A 25,273-nucleotide genomic window follows, 5' to 3' on the forward strand; every position below is an offset into this window, starting at 1 on the left:
TTTTGGTCTACTTCTGTATTAAAATTTTATTTCCCAGGTGATTGTACCTGTAAAGGAGAAAATGGAGAAAAAGACAACATTCTATCAAGGAAGCAGAAGACAGAGCCCGAGCCTGGGGGGCTTGTCCCTCCAGGGGGAAAAACCTTCATTGTGGTCATCTGTGATGGAAAGTAAGGGCCTGGAGGTCTGGGGAGAGCCGCGTTTCTAAGTATCTCGGATGCTTGTAGGTTGGGTGTTATAAAAGGTACTCCTCTGAGGCGGGTGGATCACCTAAGACCAGGAGTTCAAAGCCAGCCTGGCCACCATGGCGAAACCCCGCCTCTACTAAAAATACGGAAATTACTTGGGCCCCTGTAATCCTAGCTACTCAGGAGGATGAGGCAGTAGAATCGCTTAAACCCAGGTGACAGAGGTTGCAGTGAGCCAAGATCGCACGACTGCAGTCCAGCCTGAGACAGAGCAAGACTCTGTTTCAAAAGAACAAAAAGGTACACCTGACCTTTTTGATGTGACAGAATCCTAAGAAAAAGCATTGGTCTAGAAGCTGGCTACAAAGTGTGACCCACCTGGGGCAATGGATCCTGTAACTTCGCACCACTCATGAGGGTCCTCACCAGACGGCCTCTCACCCTCACAAAGAAAACAGGGTGTCTCTGAGGCTCTCTGAAGCCTGAGCTCCCTGTGCTTCTGCTGTTCTGAGACATCACGTCGGCTCCTCTTCACTGCCTTGCACGTGTTCCCCGTAGCCGAGCCCTTGGACCTCGGTCATCTGCATCCTGTCATCTGGGCATGTGGCCAAGGCATGGACAGCACAGTGTGCTGAGAGAGGGGCAGGAAGGGCACCTTCCTAGCTGGGATGCCAGACGCCAACCTTGAGCCCTCTGCTCTCCCTGGTGTGGGTGGTTACATCAGCTGACCAAACAGGCCCTGTCCTCCGGCTCCCTGTGTCCCTGCATCCCTGCCTAAGCTGCCCGACAGTGCGTGATCGCCTTCCAGCTGGGTGTCTAATTCTAAATTTTTTAAAAACTTAAATCGGATTAAATCACAGCTCATCAACATCAAGCTGTGGGTGGCAAGTGCACAGTCAGCTGTGTGAGGTGCAGCCAGCTTCAATGCTTTTTTTCTTTTTTTTTGACATTATGACAACATAGAAACAGGTTTTTTTAAAAAAGCCATAGGTGCTAACACGGTGAAATCCCGTCTCTACTAAAAATAAAAAAAATTAGCCGGGCGTGGTGGCGGGCACCTGTTGTCCCAGCTACCCAGGAGGCTGAGGCAGGAGAATGGCGTGAACCCGGGAGGCGGAGCTTGCAGTGAGCTGAGATCGCGCCACTGCACTCCAGCCTGGGTGACAGAGCGAGACTCCGTTTCAAAAAAAAAAAAAAAAGCCATAGGTGAGCACAAAGTGTAGTCTGGATGATGTAGCCCCAGTTAGAGCCACAGCAAGGACTGGGCAGAAAGCACATTAGATAAAGTACCTATTTTTGGTCATGTCATAAAATTCTGACTTAAAATTGGGAATATCAAAAATTTTTCCTATTCTTAATGTGTTAGGATTACAAAAAAGACTATTGTAGATGCTTACTTTTTTTTTTTTTTTTTTTGAGACAGGGTCTCACTCTTGCCCAGGCTGGAGTGCAGAGGCATGGTCACAGCTCACCGCAGCCTCCACCTCCCTAGGCTCCCACCCCAGCCTCCCGAGTAGCTGGAACCACAGGCACGCGCCACCATGTCCGGCTAATTTGTGTATTTTTTGCAGAGACAGGTTCATCCTATATTGCCCAGGCTGGTCTCAAACTCCTGGGCTCAAGCGATCTGCCCACCTCAGTCTTCCAAAGTGCTGGGATTACAGGCCTGAGCCACCACACCCGGCCTGTAGGTGCTTAATTTTATCTTGAGAAAATATTAATTACATAGCTTATTTTAGAAGATGTCTTTTTTCTCTGTAAAAAGAATTATTGAAGACTAAAGGTGACTGTTAGCTGTCACTTTTCTTGTATGTACAAAGGAAAATTGTGTTGACTGCCTATCTTATTTATGACTAAAACTAAATTTCATTTTGTTTTTTCAAGAAATCCTGGCCGCTGCAAGGAGCTCCTTTTGCTTTGTTTTTCCGATTTCCTAATTGGGCGATACCTTGAAGTAAATGTTATCAGTGGGGAGGAGTCACTAATTGCTGTGCGTGAACCATTTTCTTGGAAAAAGCTTAAAAGTTCACAAGCATTAACATCCACAAAAACTACAGTTGTTGTGACCACACAGAAAAGGTACCATAAGTGAAATGAGTGTGGCTCTTGGTCTGGCAGTTTTATCTGTGAAGGAAAAGCAGACGTGCACTGGCAGGCGGTAGCCACCACCTGGCTGGGGAGGTATAAAGGGGGTGAAGCTGGGGTTCAAGCCTCTGTCCATTATTGCATTTGGAGGACGGGGTGCATTGCCATGAAGCTCTGAAGGTCAAGTTCTGTCTCTGCAGCTGCGCAGCAGCAGCGTGAAGCCCAAGGAAGACAGCCTTCACTCCCCCAAGCCCCACTGTGTCCTGGCAGTTCCAAGGTGGCTCTCAGAGCAGGCTGGCCTCACCCAGCTCCCTCCACCTCTCCCATCCTGACGAGGCCATGGTGTGTAGTGCACGGCATCCCCATGTCATTCACGTTGGGGTCAACAGGATTGTGGGGTCACCCGAGGCCTGTTTGAAGATGTGGTACCACTTAAGAATGAAGTTAGGAGAAGCAGTGTGTGATCTGGGACTTGTGGCTGGGGAACGTAGGGACCACCCAGATTTTAACTGGAGGGTAGTCTCAGGAAAGCACTTCACGTCCACGTGTTCTCTTCTGTGGTTATAAAATGAAAAAGCCCTGAATAGCAGGCTTTTTAAAGTGTAATGACTTTGTCCTGTGTGATGTGACTTTTCCTCCGTCAGCTATAATAACTGATGGGTTTGAGCTCTGCTACTACCCCAGACCTCCCTGAGGGTGAAATGGGTCACTTTTCTAATATTGAAAGATTCTGAATTTCAAATCACGTGTTGCCCCAGTTACAGTTCAAGATGAGGGATTATGGACTTCTACTTAGTTGCAGACTAGAGGGAAAACCTGTTACCAGGAAAGAATATCATGTGGTTGTTTACCTTTTAAGGTTAGACCATTGTTTGAATCACAGCACCACCACCAAGAAGCTGTGTGACCTTGGGCAAGTTTCTTAACCACTCTGAGCCTTGTTCTCATTGGTAAAATAACAGTCCCTGCCTCGTGTGGTTTGAAGATTGAATGAGGTCAGGCATGTAAAATGTGCAGTTTTCTGGCACAAAGCAATCACTCAGTAAGCGAATAAGCAGTCGTGATCCCTGGGCATATTATTATTGAGAAAAAGGGGCTCACTGCCTGATGCACTAGGGGCCATTGCTACAACAGTGGGTTTCTGAGAAAAGAAAAGCTTTGTATTGAAAACCAACCCCCAAGGAGACAGGAGTCAAGCTCAAATGTGTCTCTCTGTGCTGGCTTTAAGGCGGTAATTTCATCAGAAAACATTTAGTGGGTAGAATCTGGGATTAATAGGTGGTTGGTGGAAGGAAAAGGGAGGTCTGGAAAGGCCTTGGGTGTGCGTAGTTACCTCTTCATGCTACCTCACGGGTCACGTGTGCCAGTTCGGAGGGAGTTCGCATGAAACACGGTGGGAATCCAGGCTGTGACGTCAGCAAGCTCTGCACAAACTCCAGTTGTCCATCTTGGTTCCAGCTGATCTCAGCCAGTCCTTTGATGTCATAAGCAGGGGGAGACTCAGCGTTGGAGTTGTTTCTTCTCTTATCACCCATCCTGCAGGCTCAAGAATTTCTGTTAATCATTGGTTTCTTTAACTCTTTGGGGCACAGTTTCAACATCAAGGGGCGGTAGGGATGTAACCCAGAAAAGGAGCAGGAAGGTCCCTCGGCTGCCAGGCAGAGCAGAGTCCGCGAGGATCGAGTTTTAATGACAGGAGCATTGGAGGATCCCTGGTTCTTATCTAGTGACACACCAAGCAACTTTCTAGTTATCATTTGGCTTAACAGAAAGAGTGAAATACACAGAGCAACAGCCACAAGGATTTTAACCCCCTGGTCAGTTACTTCCCCGTGAATATTAACATATTGTGTGGGAGCATCTCTAAAACAAGGACATCAGTTTCCTGCCACTCAGGTTGGTGACCCAGAGTGCCTGACCTGGGTTGGCTCGAGCACACCTGGAGCACCAGGTGTCTGGACCTGCCCACGCAGGCATTGACAGGTGCCTGCTTCCAGAGCTGTCCATCCGTGGCCGCCTGTCACAGGTCCTGCACTTCCTGCTAGGACCCCTAGTGCCAGGCAGCTTTGGCTCTTAGCTAGAGCAGCGTGTTCACTTAGCAGATCTGTTCTGGGGGGCTCTGTAGGCCAGCACATTCCCAGCCAAGTTTCTAGCCACCCATCATGGTAGGAACCACATTTTGTTAATCCAGCGTGTCTGTTGAGGCCACGTGGTTCTGTTAGCTGTTCAGGCTGTTGACCTAAGCCTGTAGTGATCATCCTGGTTTCCCTTTACCTTGTTCATGTTAGTAATCAGTGCTTTCCAAATACACCTCGCACGTGAGCACTGACATAACCCTTGGCACAAACCATGGGGAGTGTCTTCACCCAGCTTCTCCTGTTGAGGGCTGAGCCAGTGGAACCCAAATTGAGATGACAGTGAATGGAATACGGAGAGCAATGTGGGCTTCTCTCTTGGGTGAGACTGCACTGAAATGGAGAGCTGGGAGGGAATGAGGGATAAAGGCCCAACCAACATCCTTCTTTGCTGAGTTGAGGTTTATCGACCTCACTCTGACTTTTCGTTTCCCTGTTCTCTCCTGGCTTCTCCTCTCCTGTCTGTCCGTTTCCCATTGTTTCTGTTGCTCTATTGGGCTTGCCTCCAGAGCAGCGATGTTCTTCCTCCTGAACAAACTGAATTTCCCCAGAGAAACCACAGGCTGGGAAACAAAACAAAAACAAATGGAAGGCAGGACCCAGACAGAGCAGCCTTTTCCTAATGTGTGCTTTGCAGAGATAGGCCCAGATGGAGTCCTGATGTCAAATATAGTAGGAAGAGCTTAGCTCATAGAATGTTAAAAACAGCTGTTTTCAAACTCCTGGTTCCAGGAGATTCTGGGGGTTCCAGCCCTGTTTTCCCGCAGCCTGTGCAGCTACGCTTACCTGTTTACAAATAGTAGAGCACTTGTGGGAACAGTTTCAGGAAAGGATCCCAGAGCTAAAACGAAAGCTTCAAACCACTGCCTTAGACCAGCTATTCATATATCAGTTCTTCTCAGGGAATGGATGGACTTCGGTCTTCCTAAAATAGGAAAGGATGTTTAGGTAAGAATGTCTAGTGATACCTGGTGATAAAGACTTGTTTTTAACTTGTGAACTTAATTTTTTAAGGAACTCAAGACGACAACTTCCAAGTTTTCTTCCCCAATATCCAATCCCAGATAGACTTAGAAAATGTGTGGAACAAAAAATTGACATCCTGACTTTCCAGCCATTACTTGCAGAGGTAGGAAGTGTCTGATGGCCTGTGGGGTGTTGGCATCTTCTAATGCTCTTGTTTTCTGACAAAGCCAGGAGGTTCCTTCTCAGGTTCAGACCTTCACAGGTAGCTGGGATAACGAGGGTCACTGCCTGGCCGTGAGGCATGAGGCACCATAGCACTCACGCTGCCAGACCTGCTGTGCGCCAGGGGCTGGCATCCCACAGCCTCACTGGGGGTCATGCACAGGGCCTTTGGGGTCTGGAGCAGAAGAACTGAGGGATACGTCTGCCATCAGCTCGGCCTCTCTCGCTAGACTAGGAGGCCTTTGTTATGAGCAAGAAGTGTTCCAGCCTTTTACCATCATCCTGACAGAGCCAGCAGGGCAAGGGTCCAGGGGAGGAGAGCCCAGGTCCCCACCCACATGGGGACAGAGGAGCATGTTCTGAGTGGGGTGGCTGGAGAAGAAAAGTTCAAGAAGGAAGAAAAGTTTATAAATTTGGCAGTTTGAGGGGAGAACATTGCCTTTTGTCCAGGAGGGTTTTTTTCTGTAGGGGTTTAAGGTGTTCTGAGAGTCCCCAGCTAAACTGGAGTTCCAGTGCCAGAGTAGCTGGCAGCCCTGTCCTAAGGAGAATGAAGGGAATGGGACCTGGGTGTTCACCATGTGCCCTTCAGGGGATCCTTGTTTTACCAGGAGGACGAGCTGATGCCCCATGACCAGGGTTCCTCACACAGGAAACACTTATTCTGGCAGACGCCCCAGTGGCTCTCGTCTGACTTGTGTCCAGGTTATGCCTGCCTGACCATCTGGCACTGGGAGCCCAACCTTATGTTCCCCAATGCCAGGGAAAACCCGGCCTGGGCAGTGCTGGGTTCTTGGGATGGAAGGCGCAAATTCAATCCACTGCCATGATAGAAACAAGTTCAGATATGTTTTACTCACAGATCCTGGGCAGGGAGGATGCCATGAGTCAGGAGCGCAGTCCTCTCTCCCCCAGTCACTTTGAGTTTGTAGGCAAATGCCTGAATGGTTCATTGAGGTGGCAGAAAAAGCTGGACCTGGGTCTGCTGGGATGGAGAGGTGCTCCTCAGCTCCTCCCTCGGGACCCAGGTCTGCTGGGCTTGGAGGGTGCTCCTCAGTTCCTACCTCGGGCCACTGACTTGATGTTTTGATGCTGCAGCTTTGTAGTAAGTTTTGAAATCAGGAAATTTGAGTCCTCCAGCTTTGTTGTTCTTTGGCAGAATTTATTTTGCTTTTCAAGATCTTTTATACGAATTTTAAGATGCATTTTTCTATTTCTGCAAAATACACCATTGGAATTTTTTTTCCCCAGAGACGAGGTCTCACTACATTGCCCAGGCTGGTCTCAAACTCCTGGCCTCAAGTATTCCTCCCACCTCAGCCTCCCAAAGTGCTTGGGATTACAGGTGTGAGCCACTGCACCCCGCCTGTCATTGGAATTTTGATGGGAATTGCATTGAATCTGTAGATTGCGTTGGTTAGTATGGACATTTTAACAATATTGAATCCTCCAGGCTGTGAACATGGAATGTGTTAATATTTATTTATGTCTTCTTTAATTTCTTACAGCAGTGTTTTGTCGTTTTCTCTGTATATGTTTTTCACTTCTTTGGTTAAATTAATTTGTAAGTATTTTATTATTTTTGCTGCTGTTGTAAATACATTGCCCTCATAGCTTCCTTTTCAGATTCTTCGATGTTGTTTAGAAATGAAGATAATTTTTGTCCTTTGATTTTGTACCCTGCTACTTTGCTGAATTTATTTATTCTAACAGTTTTTTGTGGAATCTTTTAGAGTTTTCTACATATAAAATTATGCATGCCATCTGCAAACAGATAATTTTACTTCTTCCTTTCCAATTTAGATGCCTTTCATTTCCTTTTCTTGCCTAATTGCTCTGGCTGGAACTTCTAGTACCATGATGAATAGCAGTGGTGAAAGCAGGCATCCTTCCCTTGGAAGTTCCTGATCTTATGGGAAAAGCTTTCGATCTTTCACCATTGAGTATGATGTTAACAGTGGGTTTTTCATATATGACTTTTATCATTTTGAGGTGGTGGTTTTCTTTCTTTCTTTTCTTTCTTTTTTTCTTCTTTTCCTTTTTCTTTTTCTCTCTTTTTTTTTTTTTTTTTTTGAGACAGGCTCTCCTGTCGCCCACGCTGGAGTGCAGTGGCACAATCACAGCTCACAGCTGTGACTACAGGGGCACACCACCATGCCCGGCTAACTTTTGTATATCATAGAGACGGGGTCTTACAATCCTCCTGCCTTGGCCTCCCAAAGTATTGGAATTACAGGCAAGTACAGGCGTGAGCCACCGCACGCAGCCTGGTTTTCTTCTCTTCCTAGTTTGTTAAATGTTATCATGAAAGTGTGTTAAATTTTGTCAGATGCTAGCTGGGCGTGGTGGCATGCACCTGTAATCCCAGCTACCTGGGAGGCACTTGAGCCCAAGAGGCAGAGGTTTCAGTGAGCTGAGATCGCACCATTGCATTCGAGCCTTGGTGACAGAGGGAAACTCTGTCTCAAAAAAAAAAAAAAAAAAAAAAAAAATTCAGTTGCTTTTTCTGTATTGAGATGATCATGTGATTTTTTTTTTCCTTCTGTTAATGTGTGTTGCTACAGTAATTGATTTTCAAAGGTTGAACTATCCTTGCATTCCAGGAATAAATTCCACTTGATCATAGCATGTAATCCTTTTATTTTATATATGTTTTTTGAGACAGGGTCTTGCTGTGTTGCCCAGGCCGGAGTGCAATGGCTCAGTCACTGTTCACTGCAGCCTCGAGCTCCTGGGCTCAAGCAATCCTCCCACCTCAGTCTCCCGAGTAACTGGGACTACAGGAATGAGCCACCACACCCAGCTAATCCTTTTCATATGCTGCTGAATTTTGTGTGCTAGTATCATGTTGAGGATTTTTTCATCAGTGTTCATATTGGTCTGTAGTTTTCTTTTCCTGAAGTGTCTCTGTCTGGTTTTGGGATCAGGGTAATGCTGGCCTCATAAGAATAAGCCAGAGAGTGTTCCCTCCTCTTGAATTTTTTGGAAAAGTTTGAGAAAGATTGGTATTAGTTATTCTTCAAATGTTTGGTAGAATTTAGCTATGGAGCCATCAGGTCCTGGGGTTTTCCTTTTCAGAATATTTATTACTGCTTTAACCTCCTTAGTAGTCATCAGTCTATTCAGATTTTCTGTTTCTTCATAGTTTAGTCTTGGTAGGTTTTGTGTTTCTAGGAATTTGTCCATTTCATCTAGGTATTGGTATACAATTGCTCATACTCTTATAATCCTTTTTATTTCTGTAGAATCTGTAGTAATGTTCCCATTTTCCTATCTTATTTTAGTAATTTATGTCTTTCTCTTTTTTTCTAGTTAATCTACTAAAAGTCTGTCAATTTTGTTGATCTTTTTGGAGAACCAACTTTTTGTTTTCCTGGTTTTCTGTATTGTTTTTCAGTTCTCTCTTTTGTTCATCTCTCCTCTAATCTTTATTTCCTTCCTTCTGCTGTGTTTGGGTTTAGTTTGTTCACCTTTGTCTAATTCCTTGCAGCGCTCATGGGAATCAGTGCTCATAGTCACAAATTCCCTCAGCACTGCTTGTGCTGCTCCCATAAGTCTTGCTGTATTGTGTTTTTGTTTTCATTCATCTCCTAAGTATTTTTTAGTTTTTCTTATGGGGTTCTTTTGCTTTAATTCTTATCTTTGCTCTTTTGCACATAACGTTGTTTTTTCTTAGCCGCTTTTAAAATTCTCTCTTTTATCACTGATATTAATAGATTTAGTTTACGATGTGTGGTGGTAGAGATTCTTTTCTTCCTGTTCTTGTGCTTGGGGTTCATTGGGATTCTTGAATATGTGGCCTTGAGTTTTCTTCAGATTTGGAAATTTTCAGCCACCATGTGTTCAGACACACTTTCTGCCCTCCCACTTTCCAATTCTGGGCAGGCTGCTGTGAGTTTTCCCCCACCTCATGCTGAGGCCCTGGTCTGGCCCCTCAATGGGTTTTGCAGGATGGTGTCTCATGCATTCCTCAGTGCTGAGCTGATGGTCCCGAGTGGGTCCCCCGACCCTCTCCAAACCACTCTGTGCTGCTTGCTCTTCCCGGCACTCAGCCCCACAGATCAGAGCTCATTTCCTTAGAGACCATGCAGCTTCCCTGGGTCCTCTGTGCTGGGGCCTAGGAGCTCTGTTCAGGCACAGGTGGATCAGTCATGGGGTCCCCATGGATTGTTTCCCCAGTCTTGGGATCACAATCCTTTGCTGCATGATGTTCATTGTTTAAACACCATCGTTTCTTATTTCTCTGTCTCTTTTAAGTTTTTTTCATGTAGAAGGGTAAATCTGGTCCTTGTTAGTCCACCTTGGCCAGACCTGGAAGTTTGTCCTTTTTTCACAGATGTCTGTGGAAGCCAAATTCTGCCTTTCCAGAATTAACGTGGACAGCCTGAAAAAGAGCAGGGAGGGTGGACAGGAGTGGGCAGTGCAGGGAGGGACACCGCCAGTTGGAGCCCCACAGCCTCATGCCAAAGGCCAGGGAGCGTGCTGGAGCCCCATGGCCCTCGTGCTGAAGGGTGTGGAACGTACTGAGGCATCTGCAGACTCTGGCGAGGATCGCCCCACCTGGGGGCCATCTGCTGAACTGGAGCTGTTGGAACTTTCCCGCTCCGGAGCTGCTGCTTTCCAGAGTGCTGCTGAGCTGTCGCTGACTTTATAACGTTTGGGTGTTTTCCAGCTTCTGAACATGTCAAATTACAAGGAGAAGTTTTCGACTTTGCTGTGGCTTGAGGAGATTTATGCAGAAATGGAACTGAAAGAATATAACATGAGTGGGATCATCTTAAGAAGGAATGGCGATCTGCTGGTTCTGGAGGTCCCAGGGTTGGCCGAAGGGAGGCCTTCTCTCTACGCAGGTGTGTTTGTTACTCGCATGCTTCCCTGGGTGGACTAGCAGAGAAACCACACTTGAGAAAAGATACTCTTTAACTGGCAATATGACAGTCACATTATCACATCTTCTTTCTTTTGGGTTAGAATTTCACTAAAAATCAGCGACCTATGTACATCAAGCATGTTTCTTTGTTGTATTTCATTATTTGTAAGCAGTTGACCCCAGTAATGTTTTTGTTTGTTTGTTTGTTTGTTTGTTTTTTGAGATGGAGTCTCGCTCTGTCGCCCAGGCTGGAGTGCAGTGGCACGATCTCAGCTCATTGCAACCTCTGCCACCCGGGTTCACGCAATTCTCCTGCCTCAGCCTCCCGAGTAGCTGGGACTACAGGCGCCCGCCACCATGCCCAGCTAATTTTTTTTTTTTTGGTATTTTTAGTAGAGATGGGGTTTTTCACCGTGTTAGCCAGGATGATCTCGATCCCCTGACCTTGTGATCCGCCCGCCTCGGCCTCTCAAAGTGCTGGGATTACAGGCGTGAGCCACTGCTCCCGGCCTGACCCCAGTAACATTTTATTGAACCTCCTCAGTGTTGGATTTTATAGGACAGCACAGAAATTTGTGATTTTGTATTAGCTTTAAACATGGTAATATATTTTTTTAACTAGGTGATAAACTGATTTTAAAAACTCAAGAGTACAGTGGACATGCCATCGAATACATCAGCTATGTGACTGAGGTGAGAGCACTCTCTCTTAATGAGTTTGTGTTAGACCTACCCTTCTGACCGGTTGGAAAGGTAACGTTTTCCCCATGGCTCTTGGGGAGATGCTCCCATATGCATTGGCTATTTTGGAAAATGTGAAGATACAGTGAATCTTTAAATAATTTTTGATGCATAAAGGAAACTTAATACTATAATTTTCAACCATGTAAAACATATTTATCTTTTAGGTTATATGTAAGTCATGAGGTTTGCGTTGAGTTGTATTTGGGCATTCTGAATGTATTCCGGAAGAGCTCGCAGAGTGGAGGCCTTGAAAGGAAAAATACACCTATGAGTTTGCAGCTCTGATGTTTGCGTGAAGGTGGTTTTTTTGGCTTTGAGTAGCTCCTGGTGCTCCAGATGGTTCTGTATGGGGTGGTCTGTGACTCTTGGGCTGGACTTTACTGGTCACGTATTGAGCATAGCACTGGGAGTGATACTGGGATCTGCATGAGAAGGGAGGTGCTTTATCTGTGCATCAGAGAAGATGAAGCCACACATTACTTGATGTAGAAAACTTGAAGGGAGAATGCTAGAGCCTTTACTGTCAGAAGGAAGAAGGGCTGAGAGAACTAGAAGAGCCTGGTAAGGATCTGGAGAAGAGGCAGCTTCCAACCTTTGCCGCCACAGTCACTCTGTGCTACACCTTTATGCAGGGTCCATGCTGGGGCTGATTTCACAGAATGGGATATTTCCCAGAAGACAAAATCTTGGCAGGATTTCAGAGATTTTGTAAGGACTTAGGCCATCGCCTGTGGACTGAGATGTGAGACACGAGTGACATGACCTCGCCAGCTCTCCATTACCCACCTTTGCTCTTGACCAAGTTGACATGAGGAGCCCAAGGTGGCCGAGTGACCATCTTAGCCTCCTAGACCAGCTGTGCCAAGAAAGGAAGCTTTGCATACTGAAACCTCCAAAGAAGCAGAGCCAGAGATCTCAGGAGGAAGGCACCTGCCTGCCTCCACCCCTGGTTCCTGAGCCATATGGCTGGGCCTCCATGCCATTGATCAAACCCTGGCATCTGAAATGACCTTCCATATCCTTTTTAGCTCCAAAAATTATTTTCATCTTTTCAGGCTCTCTTGGATGCCACCTCCACCTGTTCTCAAGTAGACTAACGCATGTCTCCCGTGTACAGTGAGGACTTGGTCTGTCTTCCTCATCCTCAGGGGAAACGATCCCATGGCTCTGTACCACTGTTGCTTCCCTTCCTCCTGGAGCTGGAAGCCACCCCAGGGCATAGCTTCCCGACCCTCTGCTGGTGTCAGCCCTGACCCTCAGGAAACTCACCCTACCAGGGTGTTGCCTGAGTCACCTGGAGAAGAGCTTGAGCTCCTTTTCAGATCAGGGCTTTCCTTCTTATTTTTCTACCCATACTGTCTAGGAAAGAATATGCAGAACTGATCATGCAGGATCTTGCTTTAGCTGGAGGGCTTTTCTACTAAAAGGAGAAGTCTTGTAATGATTTTTTTTTTTTGAGATGGAGTCTCACTCTGTCACCCAGCCTGGAGTGCAGTGGTACGATCTTGGCTCACTGCAACCTCCGCCTCCCAGGTTCAAGAGATTCTCCTGCCTCAGCCTTCCAAGTAGCTGGGATTACAGGTGCCCAACACCACGCCCGGCTCCTTTTTCTATTTTTAGTGGAGATGGTTTCGCCCTGTTGGCCAGGCTGGTCTCAAACTCCTGACCTCAAGGTGATCCGCCCACCTTGGCCTCCCAATGTGCTGGGATTACAGGTGTGAGCCACCGCACCCAGCAGACCTTCTTATCGAGGCTTCCTTACAGTAGGTAACACTTGGCTACACTTGCGGTTGTTTTGTTTGTGTCCTATGGAGTCAGTGACCTCCCACACATTCTCTATTCTCAGAGCCTTAGGAGAGGCTACGGCCAAGTGAATAGAAGTTCAGTAAGTATGAGTGTGTAGTGATCCATTTCCTCTTGTTTGTATAATCGAATGGCATAATGATTTAATCCTTTTCAACTAATTTTGCAGATAGATATCAAATTTTAGCTCAGAGCTATAGAATGAATTTTTGATAATGTGTTGCTAGATATAGATACCACATTATTTCAAGAAATCAAGTATATTGTTTGTTTCTTTTTTAGATTCATGAAGAAGATGTAACTCTTAAAATTAATCCAGAATTTGAACAAGCCTATAACTTTGAACCTATGGATGTGGAATTTACATATAATAGGTAATGCTTTTAGTGAGTCTTCTTTCAAATGTCTTTTTTTTTTTTTTTTTGAGACAGGGTCTCGCTCTGTTGCCCAGGCCAGATTGCAGTGGCGCAATCTCGGCTCACTGCAACCTCCGCCTCCCAGGTTCAAGTGATTCTCCTGCCTCAGCCTCCCAAGTAGCTGGGACTACAGGTGCCCGCCACCACGCCTGGCTAATTTTTGTATTTTTAGTAGAGGCAGTGTTTCACCATATTGGCCAGGCTGGTCTTGAATTCCTGACCCTGTGATACGCTTGCCTTGGCCTCCCAAAGTGCTGGGATTACAGGCGTGAGTCACCGTGCCCGGCCATCTTTTTTTTTTTTTTTAATAGAGATGGGGTCCCAGGCTGGTCATAAACTCTTAGGCTCAAGCGATCCTCCTGCCTCAGCCTCCCAAAGTTTTGAGAGTATAGGTATGAGGCACCATGCCCAGTTAATTTGTCTCTTCATCTTTAATTGGACAGTCTTCTCTTGAGTATGTCTGTTGACATCTAAGTAGTGACGTAGGAGCCCCCACCGTGCTTGTGGTTGACATGTATAGGCCTTGTGCATGGAAGCAGACTCCTACAGCATTTTTGCATACCCCGTGTTTCTAGCTTTATTATCAACTATTTTTTGAGATATAAAGGTGCATACATTTGCATGTTCATTCTTTCCCAGACCCCATGTGCACCGGATCTTTGGTTCATGCCTCACTGTCACTGTCAGCTACCAGCTCCTTACTTTTATTTGTTTTCTTGTCAGATGAGGGGTGCTGTGACCTGGCACCCAGCTGGCTTTTTCTTCCTCCACAAAACCATTAACTGCTCATGCACAAAAAAATGTATTCTTCATTTTTAATTCTTTTGAACTTTAGAAAAGGAGTAACTTGCTGTATTTGGTTCCTAGGAGTCGCAGATTTTCACTAAACATTGTGTTCCTGAGATGTCTCCGTGTTGTTGTCTGTAACTGCTGTTCATTAGTTTGCGGTTGTGTGAATACCCACTGTTTTTCTGTTGATGGACATCTTCATTGTTTCCTGTTACGTTTTGTTTGCTGCTGTTCCTAGAGCTGCTGTGTATGTACGGGTGGGATTGCTGGGTTTGAGGTGTTTCCAGCTTTACAAGTGGTTGCATCAGTGACTTCCAGTATCCATGTGTATAACAGCCTGCTGATCGGTGCCCTTTCTGTAATCTGATTTTGTTCGACTTCCTAATTGGTGCCAGTCTGGTAGGTGTGTAATGCATCTCATGATGGTCTTGATTTACTTTTCTCTGACTTATTCACAAGGCTGAGAATCTTCTTGTTCGTAGGCCGTAAAATGTTCATCTTCCATGAAATGCTTGCTTGCGTCTTTTGCTCTCTTTTTTATTGAGTAATTTATCCGATTTTCATTGTTGTGGGAGTCCTTTCGGTATTCCTTATGATAAACTATTCTTAGGTACATATCTTCTCCAGGTTTGTTCCTTATCTTTTAGCTTTTTAAAAAGTATCTTTTGAGGCTGGATGTGGTGTAATCCCAACACTTTGGGAGGCCAGGGCAGGTGGATCTCTTGAGGTCAGGAGTTTGAGACCAGCCTGGCCAACATGGGGAAACACTGTCTCTACTAAAAATACAGAACTTAGTGGGCATGATGGCACATGCCTGTAGTCCCAGCTACTTGGGAGGCTGAGGCAGGAGAATTGCTTGAACCCAGGAGGCGGAGGTTGCGGTGAGCTGAGATCATACTACTGCACTCCAGCCTGAGACAGAGCAAGACTCTGTCTCAAAAAACAAATAAATAAATAAAGTATATATATCTATATATATATGTGTTTTTATTAACAGAAGGTGCCAGTTTTAATGTAGTCAAATTTATCGATTTTTTTTTATATTAGTGCTTTTTATGTCTGTCTGAGAAATCGGCAGTATTTGGGCTACAGCCAGATTGGAATGTGTTGAGAATGAATGAATGGACTACGGGGGAATGGAGAAATGTCATTGATTCCTTTTTTAAGGCATTTGCCGATGAAAGCAGGGAGGGCAGGATGGAGAGAGAGCAAGAGAAATTGGTGACCAAAGAGATACAGGAGGCCCAGGAGGGGGTGCTTTTTGTTTGCTGTGCAAGATGAGAGACCCCAGCATGTGAGTGCCATGAGAAGGCCCAGGAACGGGAAGGAAGGGGCAGCTGTGTTGGATGACGTGTGCGGGTTGGCTGGGGCCATAGGGAGCAGCAGTGCTGGTAGAAGGCACACAGCCTCCATCATGGCAGCCAGAGAGACTGCAGCCGACGTCCAGGCCTGGACTCCTTGACCTGCTTTGACTCTGGAACAGAGCTGATTCTCGTAGTGTGAAGAGGTATCTCGTTGTGGATTTAATTTGTATTTTTCTAATGACTAATGATGATGCTGAACATCTTTTCACATCTTTTCTTTTTTTTTTTTTTTTTTTTTTTGGAGACAGAGTCTTGTTCTGTTGCCCAGGCTGGAGTGCAGTGGTGCCATCTCGGCTCACTGCAAGCTCCGCCTTCCAGGTTCACGCCATTCTCCTGCTTCAGTCTCCTGAGTAGCTGGGGCTACAGGTGCCCACCACCACGCCCGGCTAATTTTTTTTTTTTTTTTTGTATATTTAGTAGAGACGGGTTTCAGTGTGTCAGCCAGGATGGTCTCAATCTCCTGACCTTGTGATCCGCCCACCTCGGCCTCCCAAAGTGCTGGGATTACAGGTGTGGGCCACCACACCCGGCCGCTGAACATCTTTTTATGTGCTTTTTTGCCATTTGTACAAAATATTTGTTGAAGTCTTTCCTCAAGTCTTTGGGCCCATTTTAAAAAATTGTTTTCTCATGATTGAGTTTGCAGAGATGTTTGTATAGTTTCAGTACAGTGCTTTATCAGATATGTGTCTGTGCAAATATTTCCTCAGACTACAGCTTGTATTTTCATTGTTTTTATAGTGCCTTTTGAAAAGCAGAAATTATTAATTTTGGTGAAGCCCAGTTTATGAATGTTTTCTTTCACAGATCTTTTAGTGACGCATCTCAGAAATCTTTAACTAATTTTGATCTCAATGATTTTATCCTGTTTTCTTTTAGAAACTTGGCAGCTTTAACCTGTACATTTAGGATTATGATCTGTCTCATTAAGCTTTGCAAATTGTGTGTGGGGTATGAATGGAAATTGGAGGGTGGAATGAACGTCCAGTTGTCCAAGCATTATTTGATGAAAAAATTGCCCTTTCTCCAATGAATTACTATTGTACCTTTGTAAAAAAAAAAAAAAAAAAAAAATCAGTTGACCAAATATTTGTTGATCTGTTTCTGAAGACTCTCTGTTGTGTTCCATTGGTACACTTGTCTGTCTTGACACCAACATTACAGGGTCTTATTGTCTGTCTTAGTACACTCAGGCTGCATTAGCATAGCACCATAGATGGGGTGGCTTATAAACAGCAGAAATGTATTTCTCATGCTCTGGAGGTCGGGAAGCCCAAGGTCAAGGTACCAGCAGGTTCAGTGTCCTGGTGAGACTGCTTCCTGGTTCGTAGGCGGCTGTCTTTTCCCTGTGTCCTCACGCAGCAGAAGGGATGAGAGAGCTCTCTGTGCTCCCTTGTGTAAGGGCACTAATTCCATTCATGAGGCCCCACCCTCATGACCTAATCACTTGGCAAAGGCCTCAACTCCTCATACCCAATAACATCACATTGGGGATGAAGTTTCACCATATGAAGCTGGGGGGAACACAAACCTAGTGTATGATATGTGCCTTTATGATAAGTCTCAAAATCAGGTAGTATCAAGCCTCCAACTTTGTTCCTTTTCAAGGTTGTCTGGCTATTCTAGGTCTTTATTCTTACATGGATTTTAGGTCATACCAGTTTCTACAGAAAGCCTGTTAGGATTTTGATTGGGATTACATTGAACCTATAGGTCGGTTTAAGGGAGAATTGGAGAATTGAAATCTTAATAATAATGAGTCCTCCAGCCCTTGAAAATGGTATGTCTCTCCATTTATTTGCATCTGTTTTCATTTCTTTTAGCAATATTTTATACTTTTCATTGTATAAGTCTTATGTATCTTTTGTCAGAGTTATACCTATTTAAAATTTTTAAATGGCTATTATAAACAGTAAATTTAACTTAAATTTCTAATTGCTTGTTTCTAGTATTTATAAAAAGCAATTGATTTTTGTATGTTTACCTTGTATCCTGCAAGTCTCCTAAACTGAATAGCTCCAGTAGCTTTTCCTAGAGTCTGTAGGATTTTCTACATATAAAATCATTCATTCAAAGACAGTTTTAGGTTGGGTGCGGTGGTTCACGCCTGTAATCCCAGCACTGTGGGAGGCCAAGGCAGGCGGATCACCTGAGGTCAGGAGTTTGAGACCAGTCTGGCCCACATGGGGAAACCCCGTCTCTACTAAAAATACAAAAAATCAGCCGGGCGTGGTGGTGAGCACCTGTAATCCCAGCTACTCGGGAGGCTGAGGCAGGAGAATTGCTTGAACCCAGGAGGCGGAGGTTGCAGTGAGCCGAGATCACACTACTGCATTCCAGCCTGGGCGACAGAGCAAGGCTCCTTGTTAAAAAAAAAAAAAAAAAAAAACAAAAACCAAAGACAGTTTTACTTCTTCTCTTATTTGGATGCTGTGTATTTGTTTCCCTTGCCTTCGTGCACTGGTTGGAACTTGTGTGCCAGTGTGGAATAGAAGTGGTGGCAAGTGCTGCACTGGCTTCATCCCTGGTCTTAGGGGCAGGGCTGTCAGTCCTGAGCGAGTTAGTACAGCATGGGTGGTAGGTTCTGTAGTGGCCCTCTATAAGGTTGAGGCTGGCTTCGTCCCTGATCTTAGAGGCAGGGCTGTCAGTCCTGAGCGAGTTAGTACAGCATGGGTTGTAGGTTCCGTAGTGGCCCTCTATCAGGTTGAGGAGATAGATTCTTATTTTAGTGATTTTTTAATCAAGAATGGATATGGGGCCAAGTGTGGTGGCTGACACCTGTAATCCCAGCACTTTGAGAGGCTGAGGTGGGAGGATCACATGGGCCCAGGAATTTGAGGCTTCAGTGAGCTCTGACTGTGCCACTGCACTCCAGCCTAGGCAACAGAGCAGAGTCTCTTTAAAAAAAAAAAAAAAGAAAGAAAGAATGGGTGTGGGATTTTGTCCCATGCTTTTTTTTTTTTTTTTTTTTGGCTTCTTTGGTATTCTCTAGTGGTTTTTACAAAAATTTTTTTTAGACAAAGTCTCATTCTGTCACCCAGGCTGGAGTGCAGTGGTGCCATCTCAGCTCACTGCAACCTCTGCCTCCCAGGTTCAAGTGATTCTCATGCCTCAGCCTCCTGAGTAGCTGGGATTACAGGCGTGCACCACCACCACGCCCGGCTAATGTTTGTATTTTTAGTAGAGGCAGGGTTTCACCATGTTGGCCAGGCTGGTCTCGAACTCCTGACCTCAGGTGATCCACCCACCTCGGCCTCCCAAAGTGCTGGGATTACACGCGTGAGCCACCGCGCCCATCCTCTCCAGTGTTTTTTTGTTCCCTATTTCATTGATTGTTGGATTGTTGCTGTGATTTTTTTATATTGACTTAAAGATTGTATCATAAAATTTTCATTACCTTATGCCAGCCTTAATATTTCTGAATGTAAGGTTAGTTATTTTATGTGGTTTTCTTTCCTGCAGGACCACAAGCAGACGGTGTCACTTTGCACTTGAACAAGTCATCCACTTAGGTGTAAAAGGTATTATTTTTATAGAATGATAGTGTTACATCTTCACAGAATATTTTTATAGGCTTCATGTAAAATTTTGTGTAAAATAGTCTCTTCAGTCATAATATTAGAAGTAAAACTTTGTTATATTCATGTTTTTAATTTTCTATCAAGTTTTAGTGTTTTCTTACTATTTCAACTTAGTGAGTAACTAATAATAGCATGCTTAAATAAGTGAAAGTACATTTATCTTGCTCACTTTCCCTTCATAAATGTAATTCATTTTTGTTTTTACACATGGGCAAGTAAATGGCTTTGTTGTGAGGAATATGCAGTACTAATAATGCTGTAATTTAGAAACAGTATAACAGGCAGGTTAAGAAAGGAAGGGAATAGAATACTAATTACTTTAGGGTCAGCCATAAACAACCTCTATTAATTTTTTTTAGCTTTTTAGTTATACCTATGCTCTTACCATTTTTTGTTTTAAAAGTGTTGTTTCCAGAAGAAATTATTTTACAGTCTCCACAAGTGACGGGAAATTGGAACCATGCACAAGACACCAAAAGCAGTGGAGAGTCCACCAGCAAAAAGGTAGTGCTCAGCAACGTGGTTGTCTCTACACAGGGGGTGGCTCAGCGACGTGGCTATCTCTACATAGGGGGTGGCTCAGCGGCGTGACTGTCTGCACAGGGGGTGGGCGTTTCCTTCTTGGAGTATTAGCGCTCAGTTGACTGGAGTATTAGAGCAGTGTGGTTCACAAGTAACTCAAAATTGCAGTTAAAGTGAACTAAAATATTCAAAAATAGATTTAGTGTAAAGTTTATATGCAAGGGCTAAGATGCAGGGCTAAGATGGCTACAATATGTTAAATAGGGGAAGCAAAGTACAGATGTTTATATGACCTTAGAGCTGGGTTTTTTCTTTTTCTTTTTTCTTTTCTTTCTTTCTTTTTTTTTGAAACAGAATCTCGCTCTGTCACCCAGGCTGGAGTGCAGTGGTGCAATCTTGGCTCACTGCAACCTCCGCCTCCCGGATTCAAGTGATTCTCCTGCCTCAGTCTCCAGAGTAGCTGGGACTACGGGCGTGTGCCACCACACCCAGCTAATTTTTGTATTTTTAGTAGAGACAGGGTTTCACTGTATTGGTCAGGCTGGTCTCAATCTTCTGATCTTGTGATCCACCCTCCTTGGCCTCCCAAAGTGCTAGAATTACAGGCGTGAGCCACCACACCTGGCCTTAGAGTTTTATTTTTAAATTATATGGTTTATGTGTACACTTAGGTACATTTATGTGATTGTGTATGCATGGAAAATGTCTGGAAGGATACACACCCCGCAAATTGTTAACATTTGCAAACTTTGTGAATGTTGCAAAGATATTTTATAAAAACTTCTAGGCCGGTCACAGTGGCTCACGCCTGTAATCCCAGCACTTTGGGAGGCCGAGGTGGACAGATCATGAGATCAGGAGTTCAAGACCAGCCGAGGCGGGCAGATCATAAGATCAGGAGTTCAAGACCAGCCTGGCCAAGATGGTGAAGCCCCATCTCTACTAAAAATCCAAAAAATTAGCCAGGCGTGATGGTGTACACCTGTAATCCCAGCTACTCGGGAGGCTGAGGCAGGAGGATCACTTGAACCCAGGAGGCAGAGGTTGCAGTGAGCCAAGATTCAGCCACTACACTCCAGCCTGGGCAACAAGAGCGAAACTCCATCTCAAAAAAAAAAAAAAAAGCTTCTATAATCCAGTCACTCCATAAATAGTAATATAGTGCCCGTTACATGCCAGGTATTGTCCTGGGCTCTCAGTATATTTTTGTGAATACGATAGAAGTGGTTTTATTTATCTTCGTGTTTCTAGTAACAAGAAAATTATCTATGTCATGGTGGAGCTTACAACTTATTTTGTACTATTCAAATTTGGTTTTATGAGCATGTTTTCAATGTATAACATGAATTTTTAAATTATATCTAATACTCAAAAATGCTTACCATTTTATAGTTCCTCCCCCAAAATGCAAAAATGATAGGTTTAGAATGCCTACACAGTCATGGAAAATATGACAAATGAAGCAGCAAGAGGTTATCCTTGAAAGTCATCTGTGGCGTATTTCATAGTTGATCTCTTTTTTGTTCTGCAAATAGAAAAGAGTCTTCCTTGACAGTGCTTTTCTTCTCCGTCATCACCTCATTACTGGTTCATTCTACTGCCTGATTCTCAGGGAGAGTCTGTGGTACAGCTGGCGTGTGAGATCGGGGAGGTGTTACTATTTAGGTGGGCACATTCCTAATTGACCGTAGATTTTAAAATGTGAAACATTATCTTCTTACGGATTAACTAGATTGAAAATAAGCTCAAGAATATTTCATATGTCAACCAAGATAGAATTTCAGGGACCAGATTTATCTTCCTTCCTGAAACAATAAAAAACCAGACAAACTATATGGAACAACAATTTCAGACATTAACATCAGCTACCATAGGACAGGGATTCCTGAGAGAGGAAACAAATGAGGTGACTTCATGGTTTTCCCAACTCACAGCCTTCCAAGAGTGTCTAGGCCAGAGAGCACCAAGGGGGAGCCCAGGCGGAGCCCGGTGACCTGTCTGAGTACAGAGACAGCGTTTGGAAGGGTGGGGAGGACAAGGGGGATAAAGCTGACGGAGTAGAGGGCTGGGGAGAGCGCAGGGGACAGAGAGCATCTGGGGACCTACAGAGATTCCTTCTTGAGTTTTCAGCTGAGCATGATCAGTGCATGATGTGAGTAAAATACCCAGGCCTGGAAAAGAACCAGCTGGAAAGAGCAGCAAGAACAATCCTTAAAGTTGACACAGTGCCAGAAATAGCTGTGCCCACAGCCAGAGAAGAAAAACCTAGTAATTCACATGTAGAATCCATGGGAGGGTGTTGTCTCAAGAGTGTAGAAAGTCCAGCCCTTGACTGAAGGCTGCTCCGGCCCAGACTGACAAAGTATGATAGCCTCAAAAGAAGCAAGCTATTCCCAAATAATTAGATTACATCCCAGAACAAAGTTTAAGAATATTTATAGGAATATAAAATTATCCAGCACCCAGCAAGGTATAAAATGGACACTGACATCTGGTTACAAAATGAAAAAGTGAAAAACGTAACCCAAAAGGAGAAAATTTAGTCAATTGGAACCAACCCCCCCCCCCACGAAATAACATGGTGGAATTAGCAGACAAGGACATTAAAACGGTTATAAATATGTTCCATGTGTTCAAGAAAGTAGAAGACATGAGCAGGTTAAGTGGAGACACAAAAGATACATAAAAGAATTTTCTAGGAATGAAAAATTCAATGCCTAAAATGAAAAATATATTGGACAGAATTATCAGCAGACTAGACAATGCAGAAGGAAAAATTAGTGAACTTGAAGACAGAGCAATAGAAACTATCTAACATGGAACAGAGGTGGAGGCTGCAGTGAGCTGAGATCACACCACTGCACTCCAGCCTGGGCAATAGAATACAGCAAGACTCCGTCCCAGAAAAATATTAGCTGGGTGTAGTGGCATGTGCCTGTAGACCTAGCTACTCAGGAGGCTGAGGCAGGAGAATCGCTTGAAACCAGGAGATGGAGATTGCAGTGAGCCGAGATCATGCCACTGCGCTCCAGCCTGGGCGACAGAGCAAGACTCTGTCTCAAAAAATACATGTGTATATCCACATATATATATTTTATATATATACATATATATTTATAAATATACATATTTTTATATATACACACATATATATTTTATATACACATATTTTTATATGTATACATATATGTATATATGTATATGACACATGTATATGAGACCAAGAGGGTTCATCCCAGGAATGGCTTAACATTCCAAAAATCAATGTGTAATATACCATATTAACAAACTGAAAAGGAAAAACCATATAATCATGGCAGTAGACTTGGAAAAAGCATCTGACAAAATCCAGCATCCATTCCTGATCAAAATTCAGCAAACTAGAAATAAAAGGAAATTTCTTTTACCTACAAAAACCTACTTAGTGATAACTAAATGTTCTTTGCTTGTAAGATCAGGATCAGGGTACGTTTACTCAGCATTTCTGCCCAGCATTGTGCATTGTAGACAGGCAATGAAGCAGAAAGAACAGGCATCCACCATCCTGTAGAAAGTCTGATGGAGGCCGGGTGTGGTGACTCATGCCAGTAATCCCAGCACTTTGGGAAGCTGAGATGGGAAAATCACTGAGAACAGCCTGGGCAACATCCAAGACCCTGTCTCTTTTTTAAAAAAGTTTAAAAATTAGCAGAGTGTGGTGGCACGCACCTATAATCCCAGCTACTCAGGAGGCTGAGGCAGGAGGATCCCTTGAGCCTGGGAGGTCGAGGCTGCAGTGAGCTGTGATTGTACCACTGCACTCCAGCCTGAGTGATAAAGTGAAACCCTGTCTCAAAAAAAAAAAAAATAGAAAAGAAAAAAAATCTGATGGAATCTAAAATGAAGCTGTTAGAACTAATAAGTGATTTTGCAAGATACAAGATCAGTGTAGAAAAATAAGTTGTATATATATTTCCAGTAAACACTCAGAAATTGTTTTTTGGTTTTTCATTTGTTTGTTTAGAGACAGAGTCTCGCTCTGTTGCCCAGGCTGGAGTGCAGTGGCGGATCTCGGCTCACTGCAACCTCCGCCTCCCAGATGCAAGCAGTTCTCCTGCCTCCGCCTCCTGGGTAGCTGGGATTATAGGTGCATGCCACCACACCCTGCTAATTTTTGTATTTTTAGTAGAGATGAGGTTTCACCATGTTGATCAGGCTGGTCTCGAACTCCTGACCTCATGATCCGCCCGCCTCAGCCTCCCAAAGTGCTGGGATTACAGGCGTGAGCCACCACGCCAGGCCTGAATTTTTTTTTTTTTTAAGTAGCACCTAAGTGTTTTAAACATTAGAGATACATCTGACAAAAGATGGGCAACAAAAGACATAAATAAATGGAGAGAGATACTATTTGTATCTCTTGGGTCGGAAGATTCCATATTATCAAGTTGCCTGTTTTACCTAAAATGATCTGTAAATGTAGGACACATGCAAAAACATGAACCTGGATCCATACCTCACAGCATAGACAAAAACTAACTTACTCTGTGGTTTATAGCCATAAATGTAAAGCCTAAAACTATACATCTAGAAAACAGCATAGAAGAACATTTGCACGTCCTTTGTTTGGGCAAGGATTTTTTTTATGTGACGCTAAGAGCATGACTTACAGAGAAATTGATAAATTAGACTTCAGTGAAATTAAATATTTTGCTGCTGAAAAGACACTGTTAGACAGTAAGGCACAATGGCATACACTTTTAGTCCCAGTGACCCAGGAGACTGAGGCTGGAGGATCTCTTGAGCCCAGGAGTTCCAGGCTAGCCTGGGCAACATAGAAAAACTGTCTCAAAAAAAACAAAGAAAAAAAAAAGACACTGGTAAGACAATGAAAAGTGACAGACTAGAGAAAATATTTGCAAATCACATCTGATCAAGAACTCATATTCGGAAAACATATTAAAGTACTCTACAAAACTGCCTAAGAGCTCAATTTTTTATAATGGATCAAACACTTGAACACTTTACCAAAGAATACATACAGATGGTAATAAACACATGAAAGATGTTCAACGTCATTAGTTGTTAGGGAAACACAAGTTAAACCACAATGAGGTACCACTGAACACCTACTAGAATGGCCAGAAATTGAGTTGGGCCGTCTGCGAGTTGGTGAGCACGTGGGGCCGCTGGCACGTACCCTGCCGTGGGAATGGGGAGTGGCACACCACTGTGCAAAAGGTGTTTTTAAGAAGCTAGTCGCGCACCTGCCATACAACCCAGCCATTTCTCTCTAGGCGTGTGCCCCAGAGAGATGAAGACATAAGGCCACGTGAGGACCCATACACAAAGTTCACAGCAGCTGGGTTTTTAATCACCAAAAACGAAACAACCCAGTGTCCATGAGCAGGTGAATGGATAAGCAAGTTGCATTGTGTTTGTACAATGGAACGTGACTCAGCAATACAAGGAGCAAACTGTTGACATGCAACAATACAGGTGGCTCTCTGATGAATCACACTGTGTGCATGTATATGAAGTATGAAGTTCGAGAGCACGTGAGCCACCCGGTGCCACTGGAGGGGCTGCAGCACAAGGCGGCTCTGGGGACTGAC

General features: G+C 44.3%; 1 protein-coding gene across 6 annotated transcripts in view; it reads left to right on the top strand.

Moving 5' to 3' along the window:
- MOV10L1 (Mov10 like RNA helicase 1) overlaps window positions 1-25,273 on the top strand; it is a 70,642-nt gene that overhangs the window by 24,296 nt on the left and 21,073 nt on the right. For all 6 annotated transcript variants that reach the window (XR_008517925.2, XM_054543839.2, XM_024240182.3 and 3 more), the window contains exons 8-15: window positions 38-170; window positions 2,073-2,267; window positions 5,423-5,537; window positions 10,266-10,443; window positions 11,086-11,156; window positions 13,293-13,384; window positions 19,042-19,100; window positions 19,564-19,664. Coding sequence is in view for 5 of the 6 variants with exons in the window: in XM_054543839.2 (XP_054399814.2) it covers window positions 38-170; window positions 2,073-2,267; window positions 5,423-5,537; window positions 10,266-10,443; window positions 11,086-11,156; window positions 13,293-13,384; window positions 19,042-19,100; window positions 19,564-19,664 (944 nt within the window). In the remaining variant the exon portion in view is untranslated. The remainder of the gene's footprint in view (window positions 1-37; window positions 171-2,072; window positions 2,268-5,422; window positions 5,538-10,265; window positions 10,444-11,085; window positions 11,157-13,292; window positions 13,385-19,041; window positions 19,101-19,563; window positions 19,665-25,273) is intronic.

This window comes from Pongo abelii, chromosome 23 (assembly GCF_028885655.2).
Source record: "Pongo abelii isolate AG06213 chromosome 23, NHGRI_mPonAbe1-v2.0_pri, whole genome shotgun sequence".
Lineage (NCBI taxonomy): Eukaryota > Metazoa > Chordata > Mammalia > Primates > Hominidae > Pongo > Pongo abelii.